At 41.3% G+C, this 26,210-nt stretch overlaps 2 protein-coding genes across 6 annotated transcripts; one reads left to right on the top strand and one right to left on the bottom strand.

Moving 5' to 3' along the window:
* Nucleotides 1–860: 860 nt before the first annotated feature.
* On the top strand, nt 861–18,601 carry LOC310845895 (claudin-15-like). 5 transcript variants are annotated; one of them, XR_014565034.1, is made up of 6 exons: nt 861–1,638; nt 2,448–2,723; nt 15,271–15,435; nt 16,196–16,277; nt 16,773–17,258; nt 17,508–18,601. XR_014565034.1 is itself a non-coding variant. In XM_083741665.1 (6 exons), the coding sequence occupies exons 2-6, from the start codon at nt 2,504–2,506 to the stop codon at nt 17,738–17,740; spliced, it is 663 nt and encodes a 220-aa protein (XP_083597791.1). In that variant the 5' UTR covers nt 866–1,638; nt 2,448–2,503; the 3' UTR covers nt 17,741–18,601. The 5 variants fall into 5 exon arrangements, 4 of the variants coding, with proteins under 4 accessions (XP_083597791.1, XP_083597792.1, XP_083597790.1 ...); XM_083741665.1 differs by having other exon boundaries at nt 866–1,638; nt 16,773–16,874; nt 17,647–18,601; XM_083741666.1 differs by having other exon boundaries at nt 866–1,638; nt 2,389–2,723; nt 16,773–16,874; nt 17,647–18,601.
* Nucleotides 18,602–21,560: 2,959 nt separating this feature from the next.
* DUSP28 (dual specificity phosphatase 28) lies at nt 21,561–22,731 on the bottom strand. The gene is made up of 2 exons (XM_083741669.1): nt 22,293–22,731; nt 21,561–21,705 (listed from the first exon to the last, which is right to left on the bottom strand). Exons 1-2 carry the CDS (start codon nt 22,638–22,640, stop codon nt 21,580–21,582), a joined length of 474 nt encoding a protein of 157 aa, XP_083597795.1. The 5' UTR covers nt 22,641–22,731; the 3' UTR covers nt 21,561–21,579.
* Nucleotides 22,732–26,210: the final 3,479 nt, after the last annotated feature.

Genomic DNA, 26,210 nt, shown 5'->3' with positions numbered 1-26,210 from the left:
TGGTAGATTTGTGCTCTTGTATAATGGTTAAAAGCACAGGAGTCTTGGCATAAAAAAAGTTGGGAGTACAATCTGATATTTAGTTTAGTAGCATTTCTGGTAGTTTATCAGCATTTCTGTGGCAACAGTGACCTCTTTTTTGGTACCTGTCATTGAGAATGAAAATAAACATAGTATTGGCACAGGAAGGGAGAGAATGAACCTTGGCTTTAGGGAAGTGTCAGAAGGACTAATGCTTCCAAGTGAATGACTTGGAACTCAAAAGTACTACACTTGTAGCATCCTACCCATATCTAGACACTTAAGTGAGTCCATGCCTCAGGACGTTTGCAGTGGACCCAGAATCACTGAACAAATAAAGGCACATCTTCCTCCCATCATTCCTTCCTACTTTACATTCCCCATAATCTTAGCAAAAATGGAGCTGGAACAATATGTTTGTCAAGCTAATGCCTAATTTGGCCTTCTGTTTTAGCTACAGTGGTGCCCCGCAAGACGAACGCCTCGCAAGACGGAAAACCCGCTAGACGAAAGGGTTTTCCATTTTGGAGGCGCTTCGCAAAACAAATTTCCCTATGGGCTTGCTTCGCAAGACGAAATGTCTTGCGAGTTCCTGCGGGTTCCCCCCCCTTTTCCTAAGCCACTAAGCCGCTGATAAGCCGCTTAACAGCTGATCACTAAAAGCCGCTAGACCGCTTATAGCGCTAATCCGCTAAGCTGTCAATGGGCTTGCTTCGCAAGACGAAAAAAACGCTAGACGAAGAGAATCGCGGAACGGATTCTTTTCGTCTTGCGAGGCACCACTGTACTCCCAAAATGGAGCTAACACTGGCCTGTTTTACAAACTTGTTGAGTGAGATTAGACTGTTCAGAATCCTCTAAAAGTTGTGTTATTGTTGCTATATGGAGGATTATTTTGAAAATACTTGATGTTTGGTTGTTGTTGTTTTTGCAGAATAATCTCATTTTTCACAGCATCATTTCCCTGAGATAAAATCATGAGTTTGTTGTGGAAAACATTAGAACAGGGACTGCCAACATGGCACAATCCAAATGTCTGAGACTACCTCTCCCATCAGCCCCAGCCAGCATAGCCAATAGATAGAGAATATGGGAGTTATAGTCCTCAGTGTTTAGTGAACACCACATGGCTTCTCTCTTTAAACGTAAGGAACGTTGAAAGTTAATATGGCGTCAGACACTAGAGGAATACTAATAGGTGATTTTATTCAGGTTCTATAAGAACCCATTAGCTACAGGGAAGCTAGCCGGGGTTTTTTTGCCCTGGGTGAAGCCTCCAGATGGATGTCATTGAGGTTTCCAGCCTGTGTGTGTGCGCGCGCAAATACACATGGGGGGGGCAAACGGGGTCTTTGACCTGGGTGAAATAAAACCTCGATTCGCCCCTGCTGGAACAGGATCCATTTTGAATAACATAGTTCATTGGATCAGCTATACGTCTTGCGCAATGGTGAAGTCAATGAACTGGCTGGAGGCATTGATTTTTAGAACGGGGGAAAAGGTCCTAAAGTGTTACAAAACGTTCACTCTTTGTTTGGCAAAACTGGCCCTCACAAGCTGCTGTCGTGTCTCTGGAAAAACTTCAAAGGGGAAAATACAGAACACAGATACCTAAAAGTAAGTACATATATATTATACAGGACATTGAATCTACATTATACACCAGTAAATCCAGTAAAATTATTTAAATGTGTTAATTCAGTTAATTGGCTTTAAAATAAATTTGGAAGTTGCAAATTAATTGTTCATTAATGGTTTGCTGATAATTCTTTATGAAGCAAACAACATATAGCCACATTACTTCCCCAATCCTCACTTCTTCCTTCCTGCTCAAACATAACCCACCTCTATTTTTTCAAAGAAACAAATATTGAAATGGAAATTATTATTATTATAGATAACAGTGAATTCCTATGCCAGAAATACTGTCCTATGTACCATGTTTCCCAATAGTTCTGATTCTAACTACTATTCTGCATGCGATGCTATGTGCACCTCAAATGTATTTGAAGCTCCCATCTTTTCTTCAAATTACTTTTGAAGTAATTTTTTAATGAAATGATTTTAAAATGTTGTCTTATTTTATTGTTGTTAGCCGCCCTGGGCCCGGCTTCGGCTGGGGAGGGCGGGATATAAATAAAAATTTATTATTATTTATTATTATTATTCTGCATTTTATTCTTATATCAGAAATACTGCTTTATATGCTGTATCTCAAAATATTGACTGCTGTTCTGCAAACAGTACTGTAAATCCACTATAAATGCATTAAAAATGAATCCATGCTGTATATCGGATAATAACTTAGCATGCAAAGAATATTCTGTGTTAGAAAAGAAGCTAACAGTTTTGTTTTCTTCTCAGCAGAAATATTCCTCATATTACAAGTGTGCTGTTACATGGTCTCTTATCAACTTTTAAAATAGGATTTTGGCATCACAATTTGAGAGTGAATCTTTGAAAATTCACTTGTCATTGAAGGATGACGTCGTCAGCTTTTCAAATCTCTGCACTGCTTCTGGCCTTTCTGGGTCTCATCCTTTTACTGGTTGCCACTGTGTCCAACTGCTGGAAATTTTCTAGTCCACCTCCAGCGCTTATTACTGCAAGCTGGATTTATGAAGGTCTCTGGAAGAACTGTGTAGCTACTTCTCTGGGCTCAGTTCAGTGCAAGAAATTCTTTTCCTTGCTCAGTTTGGAAAGTAAGTTAACACTTTTCATACATAAAATGCTGGATTCTTAGTCTGAATTTGTGCGCTACTTATGCGAACATCTGACATTGTGTGTTTATAGATACAAAGGAAAGAACTTTAATGCAAGCCTGTAGAAACAAACTTTCATATATATTCTGTGATCAAATGTTGTGTCAACAATAATCTAAATCTGTCACTGAAAACATTTGTATTTTTAGAAGTACTGTATACAAATAGTACAGTTTACATGCATTTATCCCACTCCAGGAGTGTCAGTGCAAAGGAAGGATGTACATAGTCAGTGGCTGCTCCCTTTCAATATTTAAAAATGCACATTTACAAAGTATATGTCACAGGTAATCACTGCCACTATTTGATCTCTGTTTTTGCCTGTTGGGCAACATTTTGTTAACATATTGGGTGTGAGATACTAGAGCAGTCATTATCCAGGTTCAGCTCCCTCCCTAATGTCTCTAGAACAGAGGTTGCCAAACTATGGTCTGTGGGCCACCAGTAGTCCACAAGCTTCTTTCATGTCATCCATGGTATGTGTATGAAGATCTGTGGCTAAAGATGGGCGGTAGCGCATCCATTGTATTAAATATTCATAACTGATTTTTTTCTAGAATTCAGTTTGTAATACAAAAAGATATTTTGATTTTTTTCTAGAATTCAATTTGTAATACAAAAAGATATAAGGAATAAAAAATGAAAGAGGTAATAACATACAATTAAAAATCATACAACATCTAACACATCACACTGTAATTGTTGCAGCAGGCAGGTCTGTGAAGATGTTTAGCAATTTTCAAGTGGTCCATGGTAGGAAACATTTTGGAAGCTCTGTTCTAGAAGTTAAATCTCAGACATGAGTGAAGATGTACCTTTTGTCTAGTGTTGCACAAGCATGTAAATCAGGGTGGGGAACAGAGTTTGGCTGGTGGGCTGGATCCTGAGCCCTTACTTCACAGGCCATTTTGACAGGTGGGTTGCTCTCCAGACGTTACTTGACTCACATCATAACCTACTATTTGGCCATGCTGGCTGGTGCTTGTGGGAGTTGAAGTCGAATTACATCTGGAGGGCCACAGGTTAGCCACCCTTGCATCATGCAGTGCTTACATGTTACTATCACTTCTGTATTAAACTTCATTGAGAGGTATTTAATTGCTGTTTAATTCTACAAAATCTGATAAATGTGTAGCACGTTGGTAGTTGATTTTTCTGGATGTGGTATAAATAGCTGAGTGTTTACACAAGAAAGCTACCATTAGTGTAGTTGCTGATAGTTTATCTAGACACATTCATTTTCACTATTTTCCCATGGAACTTGACACCATATACTTAAATATCATCTTAACTCTTAGTTTATCCAGGGATCATTAAAAATAAATAAATTAACCATTTGAGTAGGTCATTATTTGTATCTTAAGTACTTCTAATTATGCCTTAATCTTTGAGACTTTGTCTCCTGCTCTGATCCTTGTGCTGTGTTAAATAAACATATAAATCATGTGGTGTCAGGCTTTTATTTTGCCCTGACGAAGATGCATTAACAAAGAATCAATTTCCTTATCAGTAATCATTAAGACTTGCAAATTAAACATTCTGCAAACAAGTATTGGAGACAATGCTCACTCAGATCTTGTTTTTCTACATAGTCCAATCCCAATCTAGACTTAGTGTCTATTAAATGTTCCTGGAAAGTGCTTCTTTATGGGCCAGTTTTATTCTAAAAAGAAAGTCTCAATGCATATTGATTCTGCATTATCCCCCATTGTGCTCATTTGAAAACGGATAGAGGCAGTCCCAGAAACGGGTATATCTACACCTGCCCAGTGATGTGGGTGGGCGTATAACAAGATAGCAGTTACCATTTCGACCTTCATCTGGGGCATAGGCAAGGGGGGGGGAGTGTGGATACATCCCCATTTGATTCCTACATTGCAGGGTTTGGACTAGTTGATCCTCGGGATCCATTCCAACTGTACAGTTCTATGATAACCTAAACAAGGGAAGGGTTTTCAAATGTGCACCAGGTAACTACACCCATGCTTGTGAACAGTGGGATCAAAAATCAATCTAGATTAAAAGCTTATTGAGGATGAGCATGCACAATTCTGTATTGAGAAAAACTATTTATTTGCACTGCAGATTGGTAAGTAACCTTAGATTACTGTGCTAGTAAGCCAGTCCTTACTAGCTTGACCAAACTGCGGGAGGCAGTGGAAGACATGAGTGCCTGGTGTCCTCTGGTCCATGGGGTAACGAAGAGTCAGACACAACTAAATGACTAAACAACAACAAAGCCATTCCTATAGCACATTGTGGGCAACCTTTTCTGTTGAGGAACATGCTTGTTCATGGGTGAACTTTTTGGGTCTCTGTACTGGTAGTGGTGGAGCTAGACCTGATGATGGGAAGAATCGGAGACAGAGTGTTCTGAATTCACCAGTTCCTGGTGGTGCTTTAGATGGAGTTGCAGTCTTGCTAAAAGAAGCTGGCTTATAGTTAGTGGTAGGGTGGGAGGTCCAGCATTGCTGGCCTTAGTGACTTAGACCAGCTTTGATCAGCTTAAGCTAACTAGCCAGCTATGACCCATTTGGGTAGAGATCACATTACAGTACTACAGTTGTAAATGATTTGATAACCTCCCTGATGGATTATTTCATTGCATTATATGTGGCACTCCCTTAGATAATGGTCTGGAAACGTCATTTGTTCCAAAGTAAGGTGGCTGGGGAGTGGTAAATATAATCGCATCACACCAGTGTGCTGACATACACCTGTGAACTGACTCTCAGTCTGCTTCCAGGTTCATTTCAAAGTGCTCCTTTGAATCTTTAATGCCCTAAATGGCTTGTGGGCCAGACTACTTGAAGTATTGCCCTTTCCTACACATACTAGCTCAAAGTGCCTACATTATGGTGTTTAGGTACCAGGTAAAGACCCTTCTGTATTCCTATTCCCTCTACATGCTGGTTTGAGATGAATTTGGTTGATTTTAAAATTAGTTTTGTTGTGTAAAATTGGATTTATACTTAGTATTTTTAATGGCTTTGTAAACCACTCAGAGTAGAAAATCTTGGGGTCTGAAATTTCAGCAGCACCCTGTCCAAGGAAAAAATCTCCCCACCTCTCGTGTTCCATTCTAAAGAATTGTTGCGGTGCCCCCTAAGCACCTTACCCAGTGCGAGTGAACTGGTCACGCTCCTCTAAATCCGCCTCTGCTGACATGGGTATCATAAAGGGCAACCTAAGCAGTTTCTGTGCCAAAACTGGACCTAAGCCCCAATTGAAACGGATCTAGAAAATTGATGTCTTCCAAGAGTGCCTGGATCTGGTCCATGACCTCTCACTCAAGAACCTTTCCCAAAAAGGGGAAATTGGAAACTGACCAGTAATTGTTTAGATTTTCCAGATCCAGGGAGAGTTTCTTAAGGAGTGCTCTTACCACTGCCTTCTTCAAGCAAGCAGGGACCACCCTCTCTTACAAGGAGGCATTGATGACCTTCCTGGCCCAACTGTCCCCCTCTGCTAGTTTTTATCAGCCAAGAAGGCCAAGGATCTAGAAGGCAAGCAGTCACCGTGACTGATCCAAGGACTGTGCCCACATTCTTGAGCCTTACCAACTGAAACTCATCCAATAGGACTAGGCAGTGCTCTGGACACCCCTTGAGAACTATCTGTTGAAACAGTAGAGTCAAGGTCCCAGTGGATGCAAGCTATTTTAGCTATAAAATGCTTTGCAAACAAGTCACAGCCAGCTACTATCGGTTCTGCTACCTCTTTTGGGCTAGACTGTAAAAGCACCCACAGTACTGAACTGCATAATGAGGATTGCAATGGAGGCTACCAAGTATACCTTCTTTGCTGTCTTCACTGCCACTAAGTAGGCTTGATGATGAGACCTCAGTAGTATTTGATGGCATTTGACTTGAGTTTCTCTTCACTCATGTTCAAACTGTCTCCCAGCTTGTTTCATTGCCGTGAACTCTGGAGTATACCAGCGAGCCAAATGGGCTCCATGAAGCAGAAGAAGGCACTCTGGGGTGATTGTTTCAGTTACCTGAAGCATTAGATAGCTATGCAGAAGTGAAAAAAATACCCATGCCGTAAATTTTATCAGAAAAACTGATCAATAGCATTTGTCCTTTTGCAAATCCAATGCAATTAGCACTTTTCGCTTAAACCACGCCTCCAATTATTAAAAGCAATGTGCTACAAATCTTATCATTTAGTTGACGGAACAAAGATCAAAGGTAGCTTCATTTTGGAGGAAACTGGAGCTAAGACAGCAAGTGGCCTTTAATGGGGAGATACTTCTTATATTTCATCTTAATACAAAATAGATAATATATCTGTTAGAAGTTTCAACTATGTCTGCTGTTTTGGAACTCACTGGTTTTGTACTCACCTTGGCTGGCTGGGTAGTGATTGGAGCAACTTTAAAAAACAGTTACTGGAAGGTCTCCACCGTACATGGGAGTGTGATTACAAGCTCAAGCCTGTATGAAAATCTGTGGCACAGCTGTGCGGAAGATAGTATTGGAATCTCCAACTGCAGAGCGTTTGATACACTTTTGGCACTTCCTGGTATGTCTTTATTTGTAAATGTCCACATCTTTATCAGGTGAAATAATTCATTGGGTGGGTGCATGGAAAGTATATATAGTGAATTTTGACTGAAAATAACATCAGTGAGGCATTTCCCTCAAAGAGCTTGTCAGATTATAACAGACTGCTTGTTTGAGCTCCAAAAGTGAAGGATTTTTGAAGTTTCTTGGCATGTTGATATATGGAGGACAAGATTCTCTCTCCACCTGCCCTGAAAGGTGATGAATCAGAACACATTGAGAGTAAAGTGTTTGTGTGTCAGTGCATTCCCTTAATGAAGGTAAAACATAGTCTTCACAGAGCTTTAAACAAGATAACATTTTTTGGCTGTTATTAAAAACAGCTAAAGGTTTGTGATGGCAGGTTATTCATCTATGGAAGGTATTGTTGGCATTGGCAATGGGGCAATGTATTGTAGAGAAGCAACTGAGCTTTAAATAAGCTATTAAAACATTAACTGTACACAGTGGTGTGCCTGTTATATAGGGGGATTTGTTCATCACCACTGATGTGTTGGGTTATGATCAGACTTTATTAAAATTTATTTTGTAACATTATATTTGAAAATTTGCATTTTGCTTTGCATACACTCAACAAAATGTGTATTGACCTGAAAATATATAGGCTTACTTTTCTGCATATTCAAATAATGTACTTCTGGCTTCCATGAGTATTCTGCAGAGGCAATGCTACAGGGATTAATTCCCTTTGGATAAGAGAGGACTGGAGATTTACAATGTATAAACAAAGCATATTAGAAACAAATACCACATTTTTCCGTGTGTAAGACTAGGGGTTTCTTTTTTACCAAAAAAATAGGTTTAAAATTAGGACTCATCTTATACACAGGTAGTGCTGAGGGGTGTTTTCTTAATTTGGAGTCCCCCAAAATAGGGGTTGTCTTATACATGGGGGGTGTCTTATACACAGAAAAATATGGTATCTTCTTACAGGAAGTAGAACAACTGCTGAGCCTGCATCAGATTCTCCAAATGAACAGCATGGATCTTCACAGCCTTCTGGGCTACTTCTAGTTCAGCTACCTCTGGCTAAAACCTCTCACTTCCTATAGCCCATTAGAGACATTATAACCTCATAAACATGTATGTGTGTTTGAGAGTGGAACTTGTAACCAAGATACCATAATTTTCCACCTGCACACATTTGTACTGTGTACCATCTGAAAGTGCCCTTCTTTGCAAATGCTTACTTGCTCCAGTCTATTTCTCTGTTCTTCCCACTAGCTGAAGGGTGGGAGAGACATTCCAGGGCAATAGTATCCCCAGTCATCAAGGAACACCACTGTCCTTTTGTTAGGTCCAAGCCATATTTTGATTTGTCAGGCAAAACCATAGTGATGGGGACCCAGTCACAGGAATAAAGACAGCCAAACTCATAACAGTGTTTTATAGATTGTTTGAGCAGACCATGTTGGGGTTATGACTCTGCCCTTGTTTTTCATTTTCTGACCTTATTGTCAAGTGTTTCTCAACCTGTGGGTCACGACTTGCAAGTAGGTCACAAATCCTGTGCAAGTGATATACAGGCTGTATCAGTAAACCCAAAATAATTGATTGCTTTAAATCTTTCACTGGTATAATGAATATATCTTATAACTCTCTTATTTTGGTGCCATGTTGCTGTATTGCAGCTGAATGTCAGAAAGGCTTGAGTGTTAACATTTTAACACTTGGGAATTGCTTTTTAGCAACTGCCAGTAGATCTGGTGACAGCTGGCTACATGGTGCTCATACAGGAAGTTGTCTGAAAGACTACTGTACTTCACTCCTGATGGGCAGACACCAACAGCACCTTGTGGCAAGCTGTCCATTGCCAGATCTGTCACAGGATGAGCTAATTATTAATAGTGATTTGAGGTTTGCTGCGTCAAAATAAGAAACAATATACCGTATTTACTCTATGTATCAATAGTGATCTGAGACTACGTGAGGCAACCATCAAACCTTGCATTGACCTACTTGGTGAAATGCGAGCTCAGCCATCTCACTGATACTTGCCAAAATAGACTTTTATTTACAATATAGTTCATTATATCTAACACTGCTTGTGTAACCTTTGTTTTTAGATTTTTTTTTATAGCTCATGAAGCATTATCCTGCAGCCAGATGGTATGGGTTCTTATATTCCCATAAACAAAACTGAATAATTTTGTAGGTGCTATAAATATTTCAACAAATCCACATTAATAGGGGTGTTAAGCAACTCTTGGCTTGAGTGTCTCAAGTAGTGCATATAAAATAGACAAAAGCATGAAACCAAAGACTGGAAAAGATGTCAGGGCTGAAATTCATGTCACATTAAAAGGATGGGTCGGCATATCTGAGCCAGTGTTACCTTCTGGAGAAGGGAGAAATCTTTATTCCTTTGCTTTATTGCTGATTTCCTACAAGTTCCTATCCATTTGCCCAGTTTGTGGTTGAGAAGACATGACTTTAGTGAGAAATGACTAGTTGGTTATATTATATGTTTGCTGAATTGTGACTTAACTTTTGGAAGAAGATTCCATTGTCTGTACAAAACACCATTCTTTCCTATAGGAGGTGATAATTAAACTTTGCTGGTAACACAGGATTAGTTTTTTGATCTTCATATATTAAGAGGTCAGGATATTTATTCATGCCTTTCAGGGTTCAGATAAGATAAGAAGTTCCAGGGTTAAAACAGGTCATAATTTCAATTTATGCCAACTTCACTGGTGCTATGATCTACAGTAGTGTTTGGGAAATGCTTTGGGGTGCTGGAACGATCCAGGGGTGTGGTAGTAGCCCTGGATCAATTGAGGAGCATGAGATAAAAATAAGGGGGCGGTGGAAGCATAAAGAAGAGAAGAAAATTTTGAAAAACCGTTCATACATGTTTCACCTGTTGTGTAATGGCGCTTACTGCCAGGTTGGTGGCGTTGTGGGATAGTGACAATGTCTCCCCTGGATCCGGTGGTCGTGCTGGAAGCGAAGGGGTTTCCTCGGCTTGGGTGAACCCTTTTTTGCTTCACTCAGGCCCAGGAAGTGGGTGGCAGCTTGCCTGCCCATTTGGCCAATGTAAGGTGGGCTGTGGGATGCCGCTGGAGTGTAGTGGACTGTTACTTCAAGTGAACATGCATGGGATTCAGCTGCTTGTTAACTTATTTTTCAAGAAGTTGTAGGCATAAATGTAGATATATAAAAGAATGCAAAATTGCCACTGCACCTTTCTGTTTATTTGCTTAAAGAAAGTAGATTCCCAGGGGGTGCTGAGTAATTATTATTTTTTAAAGGGGGTGGTAGGCCAAATAGGTTTGGGAACCTCTGATCTACAGCAATAAATCATAGGAAAAGTTCAGACTGGCACACATTGCTATGGATGCTCTCCAGGGTTTCAGGCTGAGTTCTCTCCCAGCCCTACCTGGAGATGCCAGAAATTGGATGTTACCATCTCTGTGAAAAGTAGGTGCTTTGTCACTGACCTTTGGACCTTCGTTGTGTATCTACTTATATATTTTTAGAAACTTATAGTGTTTGCACTTCATTAAGGAATGGAGAGCTACCTAGCTTTGGAGATTATGTAGTTGACACTTTACATGCAAGTAGCTGCTGACACATTTGCTGCCTTGCTTATTATATTACTCAGCTATTTGATAAGAGGGGCAATCAAATCTCTGTACTGAACATAGTAGCAGCCTGTTCTTACTGATATATATAGTTGTGATAGTATGGGAGACAATTTGCTTTGCACCAACATAGCAACAGGTCATGTGGCATCCTACGTTACATAAGGTGTTGGGCAAGCAAGCCCACCCAGAGCTAACCCAACCACGCAAGCATGTCAACTAGTGGTTTCAGCAGTGTGACCAGGATGTAGCATGTTGGATTCCTCCCCCTCCTGCCATGTGTGGGGTCACCAAACATATTGAGTCAGTTGGCACATTTGGATTGTTGATAAAGGGCTGTTGGTGCCAATCACAAAATGGTTGCTGTGGGGAGTGGCGTAAGATAAAATGACCATCATGTCTCAAAGTGAAAAGAGGCAGGGCTACAAAATGATGTTGGCATTTTCCCTGCATTAATGGAGAGACAGGCATCTATATCAGCCATTGCCATGCTTGCTCTCAGAGAGAAACTCTTTGCATCTTTTCTCTCTTCAGAACAGAAAGGAGAGAGGGTATCTGATCCAGGCATCCAATGAAATGTGAACATGTTTATGGGGATGTGTTCAGTGTAGGGGAGGGTGAACCACTGCAAACAGGAACTGAGCAGGAAGTGCAAACAGTTCCTTGTGCATTGTGAATTTTTAAGGGAATATTTACTGAGCCCTTTCATGTATACCGTAGAGCAGGGGTAGTCAACCTTTTTATACCTACTGCCCACTCAAGAATCTTTCTTGATGGTAAAAATTCCTTACCACCCACCAGTGCTCGATGGAAGGAGGATTCAGCTTGGGCCGTAGAACACCCTACCACCCACCTAGAATCCTGAAACACCCACTAGTGGGCAGTAGGGACCAGGTTGACAACCCCTGCCATAGAGGGTACTGGTGGGCACACTGGCCCCTATGGTAGCCCCCTGCAGGTCTAACTGAATTTGGGCATTTAAATAGCCACTTCCTTGATGCTTGTGGGAAATAAGTATGATGTCCAGGCAACCAGCCATTGAAACTGTAAAGTTTTGTTTGGTTGTATCCAGTGGTGGCTTTGCACTGTGCATGCTCAGGGTGCCTGTTTTTTACCAATCCCTGCTCCCCACTGCAGTCCCCGCTGGGACCGTATGGATTATGGCACAGAAGCTGCAGTGAGAAAGTGGGCTGGTTTGGTTGCTCAGCAAAATAATATGCCTCAAGTCATGGGACGCAAGCCATTAGCGAGGGGTCCCTCTCCCCTTTGTATCTTTAAGTAAAGGTTAAAAAGATAAAGGATCCCTGGACTGTTAAGTCCAGTCGAATTTGACTATGGGGTGTGACGCTTATCTCCGCTTTCAGGCCAAGAGAGCCAGCATTTTTCCGCAGGCAGCTTTCCAGGTCATGTGGCCAGCATGACTAAACCACTTCTGATACACCATGACAGAAGCCATAGCGCACGGAAACACCATTTACCTTCCCGCCACAGCAGTACCTATTTATCTACTCACACTGGTATGCTTTCGAACTGCTAGGTTGGCAAGAGCTGGGATAAAGCAACAGGAGGTCACCCTGTCATGTGTATTTGAACTGCTGACTTCCCGATCAGCAAGCCCAAGAGGCTCCGCAATTTAGACTACAGAACCACCTGTGTCCCTTTACTTTACCTTTTATACAAAGTACTCACATAGATCCATGTGTGCACAGGGGCATCCTAGTCATGCTTCTTGCGGCAATTATCGTGCAATTATTTGGAAGATTGAACTGAAGGGTCCTTGACCTTGTTTCTTTCTACTTCTACTCTCTGCACCTGGGTTCTAATTTTTGGAAGAAACTAGCTTTGCGTTGATGGCGTGCCATTAAATACATATTTTGCTCAAAACTTCCCTGCTTTCTAAAGGAGGTTCCAGGTTTGCTTCTTCTTCTTTTTTTAAAAAAGCCTTTATTTTGCTGACCATTAGAGGGACAATACTGCTTCCTTCCTTCTTTGTGCTCTGACTGCACACAAGTGCTTTGTGAATTGAGTCTGGAGGGGAAGAGCTAGATTGAGACTTAAAAATAGCCTTTTAACTAAAAGGATTCCAAAACAAGCAAGTCCACAGTCTCTGTTCTTATTAAACCAGTGAAAGTATCTGCCAGAACTAGAAATGTATTCTTAAAAAGAAAATATCTGATCGAGTGTTATGCTTTGCTCCTGTTTCATAATAAACTTTGTGGTGGCAATTATACCTTGGACTGCCTCTGGATTTGCTGCCAAAAGCAAGGCAGGGGGTAGGGTGGCTGCTTAGGAATGACCGAAAAAGAGGTACTGCCTCGCCAGAAAAATGGAGGTCAAAAGAGGACACTGTTAGAATCAAGTGGTACAGTATATAAATTCTGGTTCAATGTCTACAAATGTTTACAAAGAGCAGCAGTAGCGTTAGGGTGTGTATGTCTGAACCCCCATGCATGCCCACCTCCCACATATAGCTCACACACACTCTCAAAAAGTTTAAGATCTTTAAACATTTGTATGTTAAGACTATGTGTTCCTGCCCTTGTTTTTATGCTCATAAGAAATTCATGAATGAGGAATAAAGAAAGATGGGTTGGTTACTTGAAACAAAAGTGACAGAGTATATGGATGTTGTTTTCCAACAGCAAAGTTAAATTTAAGCAGTCAGCATATCTCACAGAATGTATACCTTGATCTTGAGAGGGAAAAGGAACCCTAACTATCTCAGAATCCTGGACATTGAGTATGACCATTTCCCACACTAAAATGAAGAGAAAATACAACTTATGTAAAATTCCTAACTTTGGCTGATTCATACCATAAATAAATGGACTATTTATCCTGTTATTATTGCTGTTAAATTTATATCCCACTCTTCCTCGTAAAGCAGCCTAGGGTTTGCAAACAACAAGTGACAAAACAATAAAAACAGCCTTAAAACATATTTAAAGCAATTCTGCTACAGATGCAGACGCCTCAACTTGCTGAAAGACTTGTTGAAAGAGGAAAGCCTTCAGTAGGCACCAAAAGATGATGCCTATCTAACATTCGAGGGGAGGGGATTCCACAGGATAGGGGCCACAACACTAAAGACCCAATTCCTACATTGTGTGTAATGGACCTCCTGATGGTGTCCCCAGGAAACCCTCACCTGCAGTGCCATGGCAGATTAGGTATATACTTTGTTGTTTGAAACCTGCAAACTACATAGATAAGTTTACATTATAGAACCACCAGACGCTCATTAAAGAGTATGATAATGCTAGATGATAGCATAGAATTCAGTTGCATAATAACTACAGAAAACATGTGGCTTACATTTATTTGTCACCTGTTCTTGTCATTTGATTCATTAATCATGTGCTGCAACTCCTGTTCATTGGTACAGTGGATTAATAAGTTACTTTATGAATCAATACTTACCAGTGGATAGTATTCTAGGGAATTTCTCACTACATCATAAATATGCTTTTGTTTTTTATCCACCAGCCCCCAGCCTGAATGTTTTAATTGTTTTTACTAATAATTTTAGTGTTGTATTTGTTTAGTAACCTGCTTTGAGGTTTTTTACAATCAAGTGGTATATAAATTTGAATGAATGAATGAATGAATGAATGAATGAGTAATTGGGGTGTCAGTGCTGCTGAGCTACACAGAGTCAAGATATAAATAGAAACGACTTTGCAAGCCCAATATGGGATGGAGAGAATAGCTTCAAACATTAAACTGGCAAAATGACCACCAGATGGTGGAGATGTTTGCATATAGAATAATTATGCTGGTTGTTGCTCATCTCTGTATGCTTGCATTCAGTCTTGACCATTTACTTCCAGATCTGTCCACCATCAATCTTTGCTCCTTTTCTTTGTTATGTTGGTCGCTAAGCATGCAAACAGGTATGAGATGAGTATGAGGACTGGTGTAATGGCTTCTAATATCTCAAAGGGATGGAGGACTCCCTAAAGAAGGGAGGAACAGTGATATCCTCAATGTATTTCTGAAATGGAAGGGGAATTTGGGTAGCTCTCAGATGAGAAGTCAGACCAAAAGACAGATTCACATACATGTGGGTAATGTAAGATGTTTCTGACAGTCTAAGGGCTTGAGAGATTTCCTCTAGGGTGGAATCATAGTTTGGGCTGGTTAATCTCACATCTGCCTCTATGGGCTTCTTGATACTGCTTTCTATTAAACCAGATTTATATATATAATGTACCATCTGCCCATTGTTCCTCTCAGCAGCCGCATATTTGGATCAGTGGGCATGTATTGCTGTTTAACATGTCCTTTGCCAAAACTGATACCTTTCTTGACAAAATTTCCTTTCCTCTGCAGCTTATATTCAAGCATGTCGGGCCCTGATGATCACCTCGCTCATCTTGGGTATGTGTGGGACTCTGCTGACACTGCTTGGTTTGAAGTGCACTCAGCTTGGATCCAACAGTGAAAATGCAAAATCAAAAATTGCCATGCTGGGGGGAATGGTCTTCATTTTAGCAGGTGAGATATCGGTAGACTATGCACCAAAAAAAATATAAAGCTAATTGAATAATACAGTGGCTCTCAAAGGATGTTGTGCACCATGCTGGTGTGGCTGGAGGATTCAAGGGCAACCAAAGAAACATTTAAACATTTCAGTATAGTGTAGTATCAAAATAATGTTTTTTTATTTGAATAATATGAATATCTTTTCAAAATGAGAGATCTTGAGGACAACCCTACTAGTGAATCAGAATCACCGTTAGAACAGAGTGCTGGAGAAGATGTGTTTATAATTCTATTTTCAGAATGATTAATGTTCTTATGCAGCTGCATCATTTTATGCTTTCTGGATGCCCCGTGATCATATTATAAAGTAGTTGTGTTTTGTGTTCTAAATCAAGCACTGCTAGTTGTTGTTTCTTTTTGTTTTCCAATGTATTTCTTTTTGATAAAAAAAAACTATGTGGTGCATGCAAATTTTTATATGTGGCCCAGAGAAAATTTTTTGAGAAGCAGTGGAATAATAGGAAAGGGGAGGCACTCAATTGCCATCTTATTCAACACAATGTAACGATGCAGAAACACATCCATCCAGCAGCCCTGAGCAAATTAACCAACTCAGCTGAATTGAGTATTCAGCTGAAACTCATGAGGCTGAGTAGGATTTCATTAATCAGCTGATGACTTTATTATATTTACGTACATGTTATTTCTGTAAGGCAAGGCTGTGGAATTTGTTAGTTCGCTCCATTAAAATGGATCTGTATTGTTTCCCTAGGTCTCTCATCAATGGTTGCTATTTCTTGGTATGCAGAAAGGATCACAGCTCAGTTTTTTGATTCATTTTATGGTGGAACCAAGTAAGTTTACAGACTTGCATGTTGTTGTTTAAAAAAAAAATCAGTTCAGTAACTGCAATATGTAAATGGCTTTAGGCATTGTTAAAACTCACATGAAACTAACATTTGGCTTTAATCTTTTTTGCATTGTACGTTTCTTAACAAAAAATGATGAGATTCATGGTCATGCTGAAATGTGACCAGAGGACAGAGGAATTAATGTCTCTGACAACCATAAAAGAAGATAGGTTGCGGGGGGGGGGAGGGTGTTTAAAGGATTACTGTAGGTGAAAGCCCTGCTTTCACCCACCTCAGTGTTTGCAGATCATCTATTTGAGACAAAACCCATTTTCCTGCCTTCTGCAGAAATAACCTGGAGAGCGGCTGGTCATAGCTCCTAGCTTTCTCCTCCTATACTCGATGTTTTTCCCACTGGCAGCCACTACATTAGAAAAATATGGCAAAATGTATCTGATTTGATTGTAATGATGCTTCTACAAAATCATTTTTTTCCAGATATGAGCTGGGATATGCACTGTACTTAGGCTGGGCTGGTTCTCTCCTTTCTATACTTGGTGGGATCTTCCTGACATGTTCAGCATGCAAAGAAAAACACAGGTAGTTGACCAGTTTCCTATTATAAGAGTAAAAAGTATCAATGAGATTGTTAAAGATTGCACTGAGCTGTCTGTTTTGTCTGGTAACAAACCCCAAGTGTTTATATTGCTTTCTAAGCATTTTGAAAATATATAACATATGCAATGAAATGCCTGAAATAATACTGAAAATGATGGGACTTTCATCTGAGCAAACATGAATAGGATTGGATTGTAACCTCTAGTAAAGGTAAAGGGACCCCTGACCATTAGGTCCAATCGTGGCTGACTCTGGGGTTGTGGCGCTCATCTCGCTTTATTGGCCGAGGGAGCTGGCGTACAGTTTCCGGGTCATGTGGCCAGCATGACTAAGCCGCTTCTGGCAAACCAGAGCACTCCCGCCGGAGTGATACAGTGGTGCCTCGCAAGACGAAATTAATACGTTCCGCGAGTCTCTTCGTCTAGCGGTTTTTTCGTCTTGTGAAGCAAGCGGATTAGCACTATTAGCGGCTTAGCGGTTTAGAAAAAGGGGGGGAAGGGGAAAGACTCACAAGACGTTTTTGTCTTGCGAAGCAAGCTCATAGGGAAATTCGTCTTGCGAAGCACCTCAAAAGACGGAAAACTCTTTCGCCTAGCGAGTTTTTCGTCTTGCGAGGCATTCATCTTGCGGAGCACCACTGTACCTGTTTATCTACTTGCACTTTGACATGCCTGACTCAGTTAAATTTCTCAAAAATAGAGAGAATGAAAGAATGAGAGAGCAGCAGCAAATTGACACCTCTTTTTAATTACAGAGACTACAAGTATGCTGCTACCCGGCAAGGCAAGGATGCACGTATTTACATCAAACAGTCCGAGACAGTCACATCTGCCAAAGACTACGTTTAGATTTTAAAATGTTTCACATGTTCTAACTCATTACTGTATAACATCTAAGCCCTCCATTCCCATTTCCATATTCCACTTTCAACAGGCATTTTACATATATGTAGAATTTCCTTCTGGTAATAGTTTAAGCTACAGTGTCATTTGGGTGTATGAGGACTAGCCTAGTAAAGAAAAATAATATGTAACATGTTAGCATATTCCCAACCCTAACCCCCCCCCCAAAAAACACACACACACACCCAGGAGGTGTTTTTTATCTAGTTTTATCTAGTTTATCTACATTTATTTAGTTTGTCATAATGTTGTCTCATTGTACTAGGGAACACTGTAAACTTAGGATCATTTCAAGAATAAAACTTCTTATCTCTCTCTGAAGGATTCAGTATTTAACCATACAATATGCAAACACTATATGAGGAATGAACTGATTCTGACAGGTTATCATGGACCTTAATAATATTGGTACCACAGTATTTGCATAGTGCTTTAGAGTGTCCAGAGTGCTTCTCACACATATTATCTCTGTAACCATTACAACAGTTCTGCATGGTTGATCAGGATAATCCCCACACTGCAGATGGAGGAAGGGGCTGAGGAAGAGAGAGGGAAATTTGCTTAAGGCCTCCTACCAAGGTTGTGATGGAGGCAAGATTCGAGGGGGAAACATTCTCATTCACCTCACTTAGGCATTGCATCACAGAGCTCTCATTGGCCAGAGCTACTGTTAAAAAGACTTTTTGTGCAGAACCTTTGTTACATGTTTTGACCTGCTGCTTATGAATGTATGTTCTACCGAGTGCTAACATCTTTACTGTTTGTGTATATTCAATAAACCTAGAGTTTTTGCTTCTTTATAACAAAGTTTTGCTTCTCTTGTGTGTTATTTTACCCACTGTTAGACATCAGGGCCCACATTTCCATGAACTTAGGCAGAGATAGCCAGTGTGCTGCTTGCCTGACCACTCCACCAAACAATCTCGAGTAAGTAGGTCTTGAGTAAATATCCTCAATAAATGAGAGACTTGTTTGCTCTTCTTCCTCAGTTTCTGTTTGCACAGGCTCAGCCTCCCCTACGCTGAACAAACACTCCTTAAATATGCCCACATTCCATTGTAGGCCAGGATTAGACAACCTCCCTTCTGTTCTGAACAGGAGAGGTACAAAAAGCTGCTCTGTGAGTGTGGCAGAGGCTGATGTAGGGCCATCCACTTTCCCATGGATGGGGACCATTTTAGGGGCCTATATCTTCTGCTGCTCATTTAGATGTGGCAGCTATTGTGTGTTATGCCTTACCACCACCACTGCCCACCCACCAGTCACTGGCACCCATTACAATTTCTTATAAAACCCAGTGTGTCCACTGACCCCAAAAGGTATGCAGTTCCTGGCTTAGGGTAGGGATAAACAACATGTTACACTTAAAAGAAGCCCTGGCCTTTTTTCGAAGAAGAAGAGTGGTAGGAGAGCTGCTTGTGTGTGTACTGAAGCAGATGGGAGTAGGATTGGGAGTTGAAAAACAGCCAGCAGGTGGGAAAGTTAAGAACTCACCCTTTCTCTTCTCAAAACAAAACCCTCCCTCTTATTAAGCTGCTTGGTTAGAGCATGGTGCTGATAACACCAAGGTTGCTGGTATGGTACAGCTGCATATTTCTGCATTGTAGGGGTTGGGCTAGATGATCCTTAGGATCCCTTCCAACTCTACAATTCTATGATTAAGCTGCCTTGCATGTAAAAATTCAGCCATCACTAAGATTACTACTTCCACACCCTAAATACTTTATTCGTATTGTATAATCAGTCATCAATCATAATCACTTTCAGAAAAATATGCCAGTTCACTAGCAGAGTACTGTTAATCGAAAAAGAAAATACTGATATGATTTTAATGTAGACACATAAATAGCTACAGGCAATCATAAATGCAGGCATAAAATGCAGATAAGAGTAGATTGATATATTTTACATATTCGCAAAGACAGTTTTCATCTTGCCCAAGGCCATTATTTGTTGCTCTGTCCTTCCTTATTATGAACTTTGGAGCCAGCTGTTATAATGTATGTTTCACATGAGAGTAGAAACTTTTATTTAAATACAGGTGATTGTCAGTCATGCCAGTGGGCACTCGCAACATGCTCAAAACACATATCTATTGGTGAAATAAAACACAAATGAAGCAGTGTTGCATTAAACACATTTTAAATAAATTTTCAGTCTTGAGTAATTCAATAGAGTGCCAACATTGTGCATCATTTCTCAAAGATGGATACCAACAGCACCCAAGAATCACACACAAAAGCCCTCCAATCTGGAGGGGCACATAACCACATTTTGACCTCAATTGTCAACGTTTATTTTGTGGCTTCAGAGACTACTAAAGTTCCAAAGAATAATGTTTTGGGGGATGTCTGTGTGACTTCTGGGCAGTCCACAAAAACGGCTCCTCAGGAACTAGGCAGATGAGAAGCATGCTGATGGTTATCAGTCACAGAGCGAGTCTGGATGACCTGACTTTTGAGCATCCATTCTGATTTGCTGTTAAACAGAGGCTAGACTATGCTCAGTCTTTATTGATCATTTGTTCTGATTTGTTTACCAGGTGTTTGCCATATGTCAATGATCAATCATCCTGATTTGCTTATGAGGTGATTACATGTTTCACCATCAACCATTTGTTAATCACACACTTTTCAAAGGCTTTCTCCTTCATTTTCCAAAAAGCAAAAAGTTCATTTTTTAAAAAGTGGGTACGTTGTGTAGGACAACCAATAGCTTTAATCCACTTTGATTGTGCAAACATAAGCTCCTGCACACACTTGAATCTCTCCCACAAAATTCTTGTGGGATAACCAGCCTCATATAACCATGCTTAACTCTAAGGAGTTAATACCATAGAGTAAGCTGCCCTGCCAGGCTTAGGAGGTCACTTTGCCTCAGCTTGAGAGGGACTAGGTAATCAAGTCTATTGTTCAACCAGTCTTCCTGAGAAGCTCAATGCATGAGGAGGTCTAAGTTGGTTTCTGCAGCTCAGACCACATGGCCACTCTACTATTGAGTTCCTATACCAAAAATTTAGGAACTTCACCACTTTAACTACCGTTAAGCCAGGTTTTATTGCCTGTGCAACTTTTTCTGAAGTGCAGGAACCTGACCATGGGATAGTTTGTAAGTAAATCATTTTTAATTTACCAAACATGCGGTATTTTTCTATGCTAAGGGAAAAATGCTTTACCTTGCTGTATATTTTGTGATTTTAAATGTCTGCTGGGGTTCTCTCACCAAAGAGTAAAGGTAAAGGTACCCCTGCCCGTACGGGCCAGTCTTGACAGACTCTGGGGTTGTGCGCCCATCTCACTCAAGAGGCCAGGGGCCAGCGCTGTCCGGAGACACTTCCGGGTCACGTGGCCAGCGTGACAAAGCTGCATCTGGCGAGCCAGAGCCGCACACGGAAACGCCGTTTACCTTCCCGCTGGTAAGCGGTCCCTATTTATCTACTTGCACCCGGAGGTGCTTTCGAACTGCTAGGTTGGCAGGCGCTGGGACCGAGCAGCGGGAGCGCACCCCGCCGCAGGGATTCGAACCGCCGACCTTTCGATCGGCAAGTCCTAGGCGCTGAGGCTTTAACCCACAGCGCCACCTGCGTCCCACTCACCAAAGAGTACTTGCCACAAAACTGGATCTTGGCAACTGCAGAATTTTCCTTTCTGTATACCTATATTTTTTCCTTGCCACCAACAATACTGACAGTCTGGAGGCATCTACAATCTTTCCAAGCTCTTAGGACACACACACCTCCTTCAAGGAGTTCCCCCACACCAGAATCTGAATCAAAACAAAAATGTTTATTGCGAAGTTATTTTTCGAGAAGGATCCATCTGATGCTGCATTTGTAAATGCCCTTCATATTTTTGTAACTGGGACCAAAAGCCAACATTGGGCTCTGCTACTGGCCTGGCCATCTTCACAATCTACAGGGAGGAAAAAAGGAAATGTATTACACACAAAGGAAGTGATTTTCCCACAGTTGCCCTAAAAGTGGAACAGTATCACTGAAAAGAAGGCACAGAGTGACATAAATTTATGTGCTAATTTATATGCACAGATGCAAATTCATAAATAATGACTGCAAATTTAACAGACATTATTATTTTAAAGTGCATAGGGAGGGAGCTGCAAAACCTCCTGCATAATGTTGCCAGATTTTATTTTACAGGAGTTTAAACTCCTGAATCTGACAATTCAGAATTTACTTGCCATTGGAATTTCGTTGGGCCAAAACACCCCCAACAATCTGCAGTCAGAGTTGGCTTTATTTGCCCAACTGAGAAGGAAATTAGGCTGCCTTGAAAATTAATCGTCTTTCTTATCCTTACGACACTTTCCTTGGAGAGAGAAAACTGGAGCAGAACTATTGCAATGACTTTTGTTATGCAAAGCATTTCAAATTAGAAAGTAAGATGCTCTTGCCCAGTTGGAATACAAATGCTTCTGCATTTCAGCATCAACAACCGAGCTATAGAACAAGATAGTTATTTTTCCTGCATGCTCACAATACCTCAAAGGCATCCTTCAGGCTGAGATTTTGGTGCTTCATCAAGTAGGCAGTGCAGATGGCAGCAGATCTGCTGCGGCCGTTTTTACAGTACACTAAGCACTTCCCACCACTCTGGACTGCGCCCTCTATGGCATCGCTGCAGCGCTCAAAGTATCGATACAGGTCCTCCGAGGGATCATCAAAGACGGGGACACTCAGCGTCTGGACTTGCTGAAAGCTCGGGAAGGGCTGCTGCCTGGAGACATTGACACAGAACGTAATCCTCTCTTGAACGAGGAGATTCTCATCACAGGCTGACCTGGAATTGCTAATGAACAGAGAATCGGTGACCTTGCAGAGGGTCAACATTTGAAGGGGAATGGCGGGGCTGCAGCAAGAGGAGCAGCTGAACCTTTCCCTGGTTCAGGAAAATGACGGGGAGAGGCAGAGCGGTGCTTAAGACTCACCTCCCGAAAGCACACAGATTGTCAGATCGCTTTGGATGTCTTGTTCTGCAGCCATCTGCAGGCTGTGCTATATTTATTCTACTTGTAGCTGAAAGGATTACATTTCAGACTGTCCTAGTGCCTTCTGTTTTTTTTTTTTTTTTTTAATGGCAGCACTTAGCAATATTGAGCTTTGGACAGTCACTTTGGAACAATAGAGCAGTTATTCAAGACTCTCTAGAATTTAAGATCACACACACACATAATCAGGCTTGTTGGTTGGACTCAGGCCCCTCCAGACTGGTGTTTTATTGCAGCTTTATTCTGCAACATGTTCTTGACACAGTAATAGTGCATTAGTGATGGATTTGTTCTGCTTTGTTAGCTGTTCTGTAATGCTTTCCTAATTACGGCTGTCTGGAGGGGCTATAGTGCAATAAAAGTTGAGCAGAAGGGGAGAATCCCCATAATATATTTGGTAAGAAAAATTAAGGGATTTTAGCAGGATCATCCTGTTTGCACAAGGAATTACTGCAGTAATTTCTACACATAGTCACCAAGGAAAGAATAGAATTGAATAAGAACATATGCCAGTCTGGTGGGTAGACAGGCGTTATTAGCGAATGCCGGCATCAGGAAATAACACTCCCACAGAATTCTGCAGTTAGCGAAGTGACTGGATGAAGCATGTTTGCAATGTTTCTTCTTTGGGAAAGTGAGAAAGCTATTAAGACATTGTGAATATAGATAGCTTGTTCCAGAAGGGTAGCCATGTTAGTCTGTTGCAACAAAAAACAGAAAGGTTTTTTGTGGCATCAGAAAAAAAGATTTGTGGCATAAGCTTTAATGAATGAAGCTGGCTTTAGTCCAGGGATGGGCAGATGGCAAATCAGTCCATATGCATCGATTTGAGCAATTTGCAGTAGACCAGCAAGGATTCTGACTCCCAGTCGTTCAATGGCAGCAACAATAAAAAGAAGCTCCCTTAAGTTTTAAAAGCTGTGAAATCCAGTTCAACTCAACCTCAGCCAGCAACAACAGGAAGCAGTCCAGTTTCTCTGATTTTAAGAGGCTAGCATAAGCTATGTGCTGGAACATTTAATGAGAGCTGCTAACATCCCCAAAACAAACTTGTCTAAAAATAACAATGAAAGGGGTCAAAGTTATAACATGTACTCACCGATGAGTCAGATGTTTACTCTTGTCTTTTTTATTTCTAGAGCCTAGCACTCTAAGAAGGGTAAGGGAGTATGTCCACTATAACATTCCACTGCCACAGAAAGGGGATCAGCAGGTTGGCTGAGTATATGAACTGCCACTCAGCAAGTCTTGTCGCACTTATGCTGTGGCCATACACTAAAAAGTGTTGCCACCCTCTTTCTTTTTTCTTTTCTTTTTTGATGCTTATTTTATTAAAATATACAGTGACTGAATATTAAGTAGTTACAGAGAACAAGAACCAGCGACTGTCTCCCCATATTGTGCTGTGAAAGGAGGTTTAGGAGATGCTAGAATGAAAGGCTAGTGGGACATGCGGCCATTCCTTCTACAGTGGTACCTCGGGTTAAGAACTTAATTCGTTCTGGAGGTCCGTTCTTAACCTGAAACTGTTCTTAACCTGAAGCACCACTTTAGCTAATGGGGCCTCCTGCTGCCACCGCGCCGCCGGAGCACGATTTCTGTTCTCATCCTGAAGCAAAGTTCTTAACCCGAGGTACTATTTCCGGGTTAGTGGAGTCTGTAACCTGAAGCATCTGTAACCTGAAGCGTCTGCAACCCGAGGTACCACTGTACTGTACATATGTCAGGAAGCATTGAGTACAAACTCACAACATCCTGAGAGGGATCTGGGGTGTGGGTGGGAGAGGACAAGGGAACCACACTTCATGGTTGGCAATGGGAGACCCTTTCTTGCCCAAGGCAATCAGAACAGAGAGATTGTGTATTGGCTCTCCTTCACTGGAGGTCTTGAAGCAGACTGGATGGCCATCCTTCATGGATGCTTTAGCTGAGATTCCTGCATTGCTTTCCACCCTCTTTCTGATCTGGGAAAGGGGTGGAGACCTCTCACCAATTTCAGTGCTAGCTTGAAGGAAATGCCAGTGGAAGAACAAATCATCAGCTGGTGTGAAAAGTAAACTGCAGGCACCATATGTCACAGAATTTATGGAATCTGTGCTATTGAGACTTGTCCAATAATATATTCCTTGTGGTCTAAATCTGTTGTCCATAGCAATTTTGTATTGGCAAAATCCTTGATATTTGGAGGCATCCATATTCTTGTAAAATAAATGTCTGTAGTATTGGGATGAATGGCAGGACAACAAAAGTGGATTTGATGAGCCTTTATGGTTGCTAGGAAACTACTGCTTATGGCCTGGAAAGATAAACAGCCACCATCTATTATGAAAAGTGACCCCTGACCATTAAGTCCAGTCGCAGACGACTCTGGAGTTGCGGTGCTCATCTCACTCTATAGGCTGAGGGAGCCGGCATTTGTCCGCAGACAGCTTCTGGGTCATGTGGCCAGCATGACTAAGCCGCTTCTGGCAAACCAGAGCAGTGCACAGAAACACTGTTTACCTTCCCGCCAGTGCGGTACCTATTTATCTACTTGCACTTTGACATGCTTTTGAACTGCTAGGTTGGCAGGAGCAGGGACCGAGCAACGGGAGCTCACCCCGTTGTGGGGATTCAAACCGCCAACCTTCTGATCGGCAAGCCCTAGGCTCTGTGGCTTAGACCACAGCGCCACCCGCATCCCACCATATATTATACAGTTGCCTAAATACCTTACTGGATGTCCATCTCAACATTTGGAGGGAATATATCAATTCATGTAAGATGGATGTATTGATGGTTATTGTATCTTTTAATGTGGGCAGATGGGCTTTTTCCGGCTCAGTTAAAAAAGAGACAGGGGGAAGGGCAACAAATCAGTTTTGTTTAGTGGATCAAGTGCAGGTGCTGAATCTAGAAAACCTGGCTGCACAGTCCATGCAGGAACTCATTAATGACATGGGAAATGTATCCCTCACCCTGCAAGCAGCATTCCACTTGTCCAATGGGAGTTCCCCTTTCTCTCCCGCCACCAAAATTTGCTCCAGAGGATCTCCACTGCGCAAGCAAAACAACAGCATTGGTAACAACCCTTAGTGCCAGCACCTAAGCCTGTATACTCCATCTGTAAAATGGGAATACAGTGGTATCTTGGAACTTGAATGACTCCGTTCTTGAACGTTTTGACTCCCGAACGCCCGAAACCCAGAAGTAAGTGCTCTGGCTTTCAAATGTTCCTCAGAATACAAATGTCCAGTGCTGATTCCAGTGTACAAAAACCTAGCTGTTGGCCAATTGGAACTTAAACGTTTCGGAAGCTGAACGGTCGAGTTCTGAGGTACTACTGTAACTGTTACTTAATTCCCATGGTTGCTGTTAGCTTGAAGGATTGAAAAGGAGCATAAAGCACCCCACGCTTTATAAGAGAACTCTG

This window comes from Podarcis gaigeae (assembly GCF_964106915.1).
Source record: "Podarcis gaigeae genome assembly, chromosome: 5".
NCBI lineage: Eukaryota > Metazoa > Chordata > Lepidosauria > Squamata > Lacertidae > Podarcis > Podarcis gaigeae.
The sequence above is the reverse complement of the archived record's forward strand: the minus strand, read 5'-3'. Positions and strand labels throughout refer to the sequence as shown.

Bases quoted from the DNA above. Each gene is read 5' to 3' on its own strand.
- LOC310845895 (XM_083741665.1), top strand. From the start codon at position 2,504: ATGACGTCGTCAGCTTTTCAAATCTCTGCACTGCTTCTGGCCTTTCTG. The intron at 2,724-15,270 runs GTAAGTTAACAC...TTTCCTCTGCAG, and splicing joins TTCCTTGCTCAGTTTGGAAA to CTTATATTCAAGCATGTCGG. The intron at 15,436-16,195 runs GTGAGATATCGG...TTGTTTCCCTAG, and splicing joins AATGGTCTTCATTTTAGCAG to GTCTCTCATCAATGGTTGCT.
- DUSP28 (XM_083741669.1), bottom strand. From the start codon at position 22,640: ATGTTGACCCTCTGCAAGGTCACCGATTCTCTGTTCATTAGCAATTCC. The intron at 21,706-22,292 runs GTATTGTGAGCA...TCCTCCCTGTAG, and splicing joins GCCTGAAGGATGCCTTTGAG to ATTGTGAAGATGGCCAGGCC.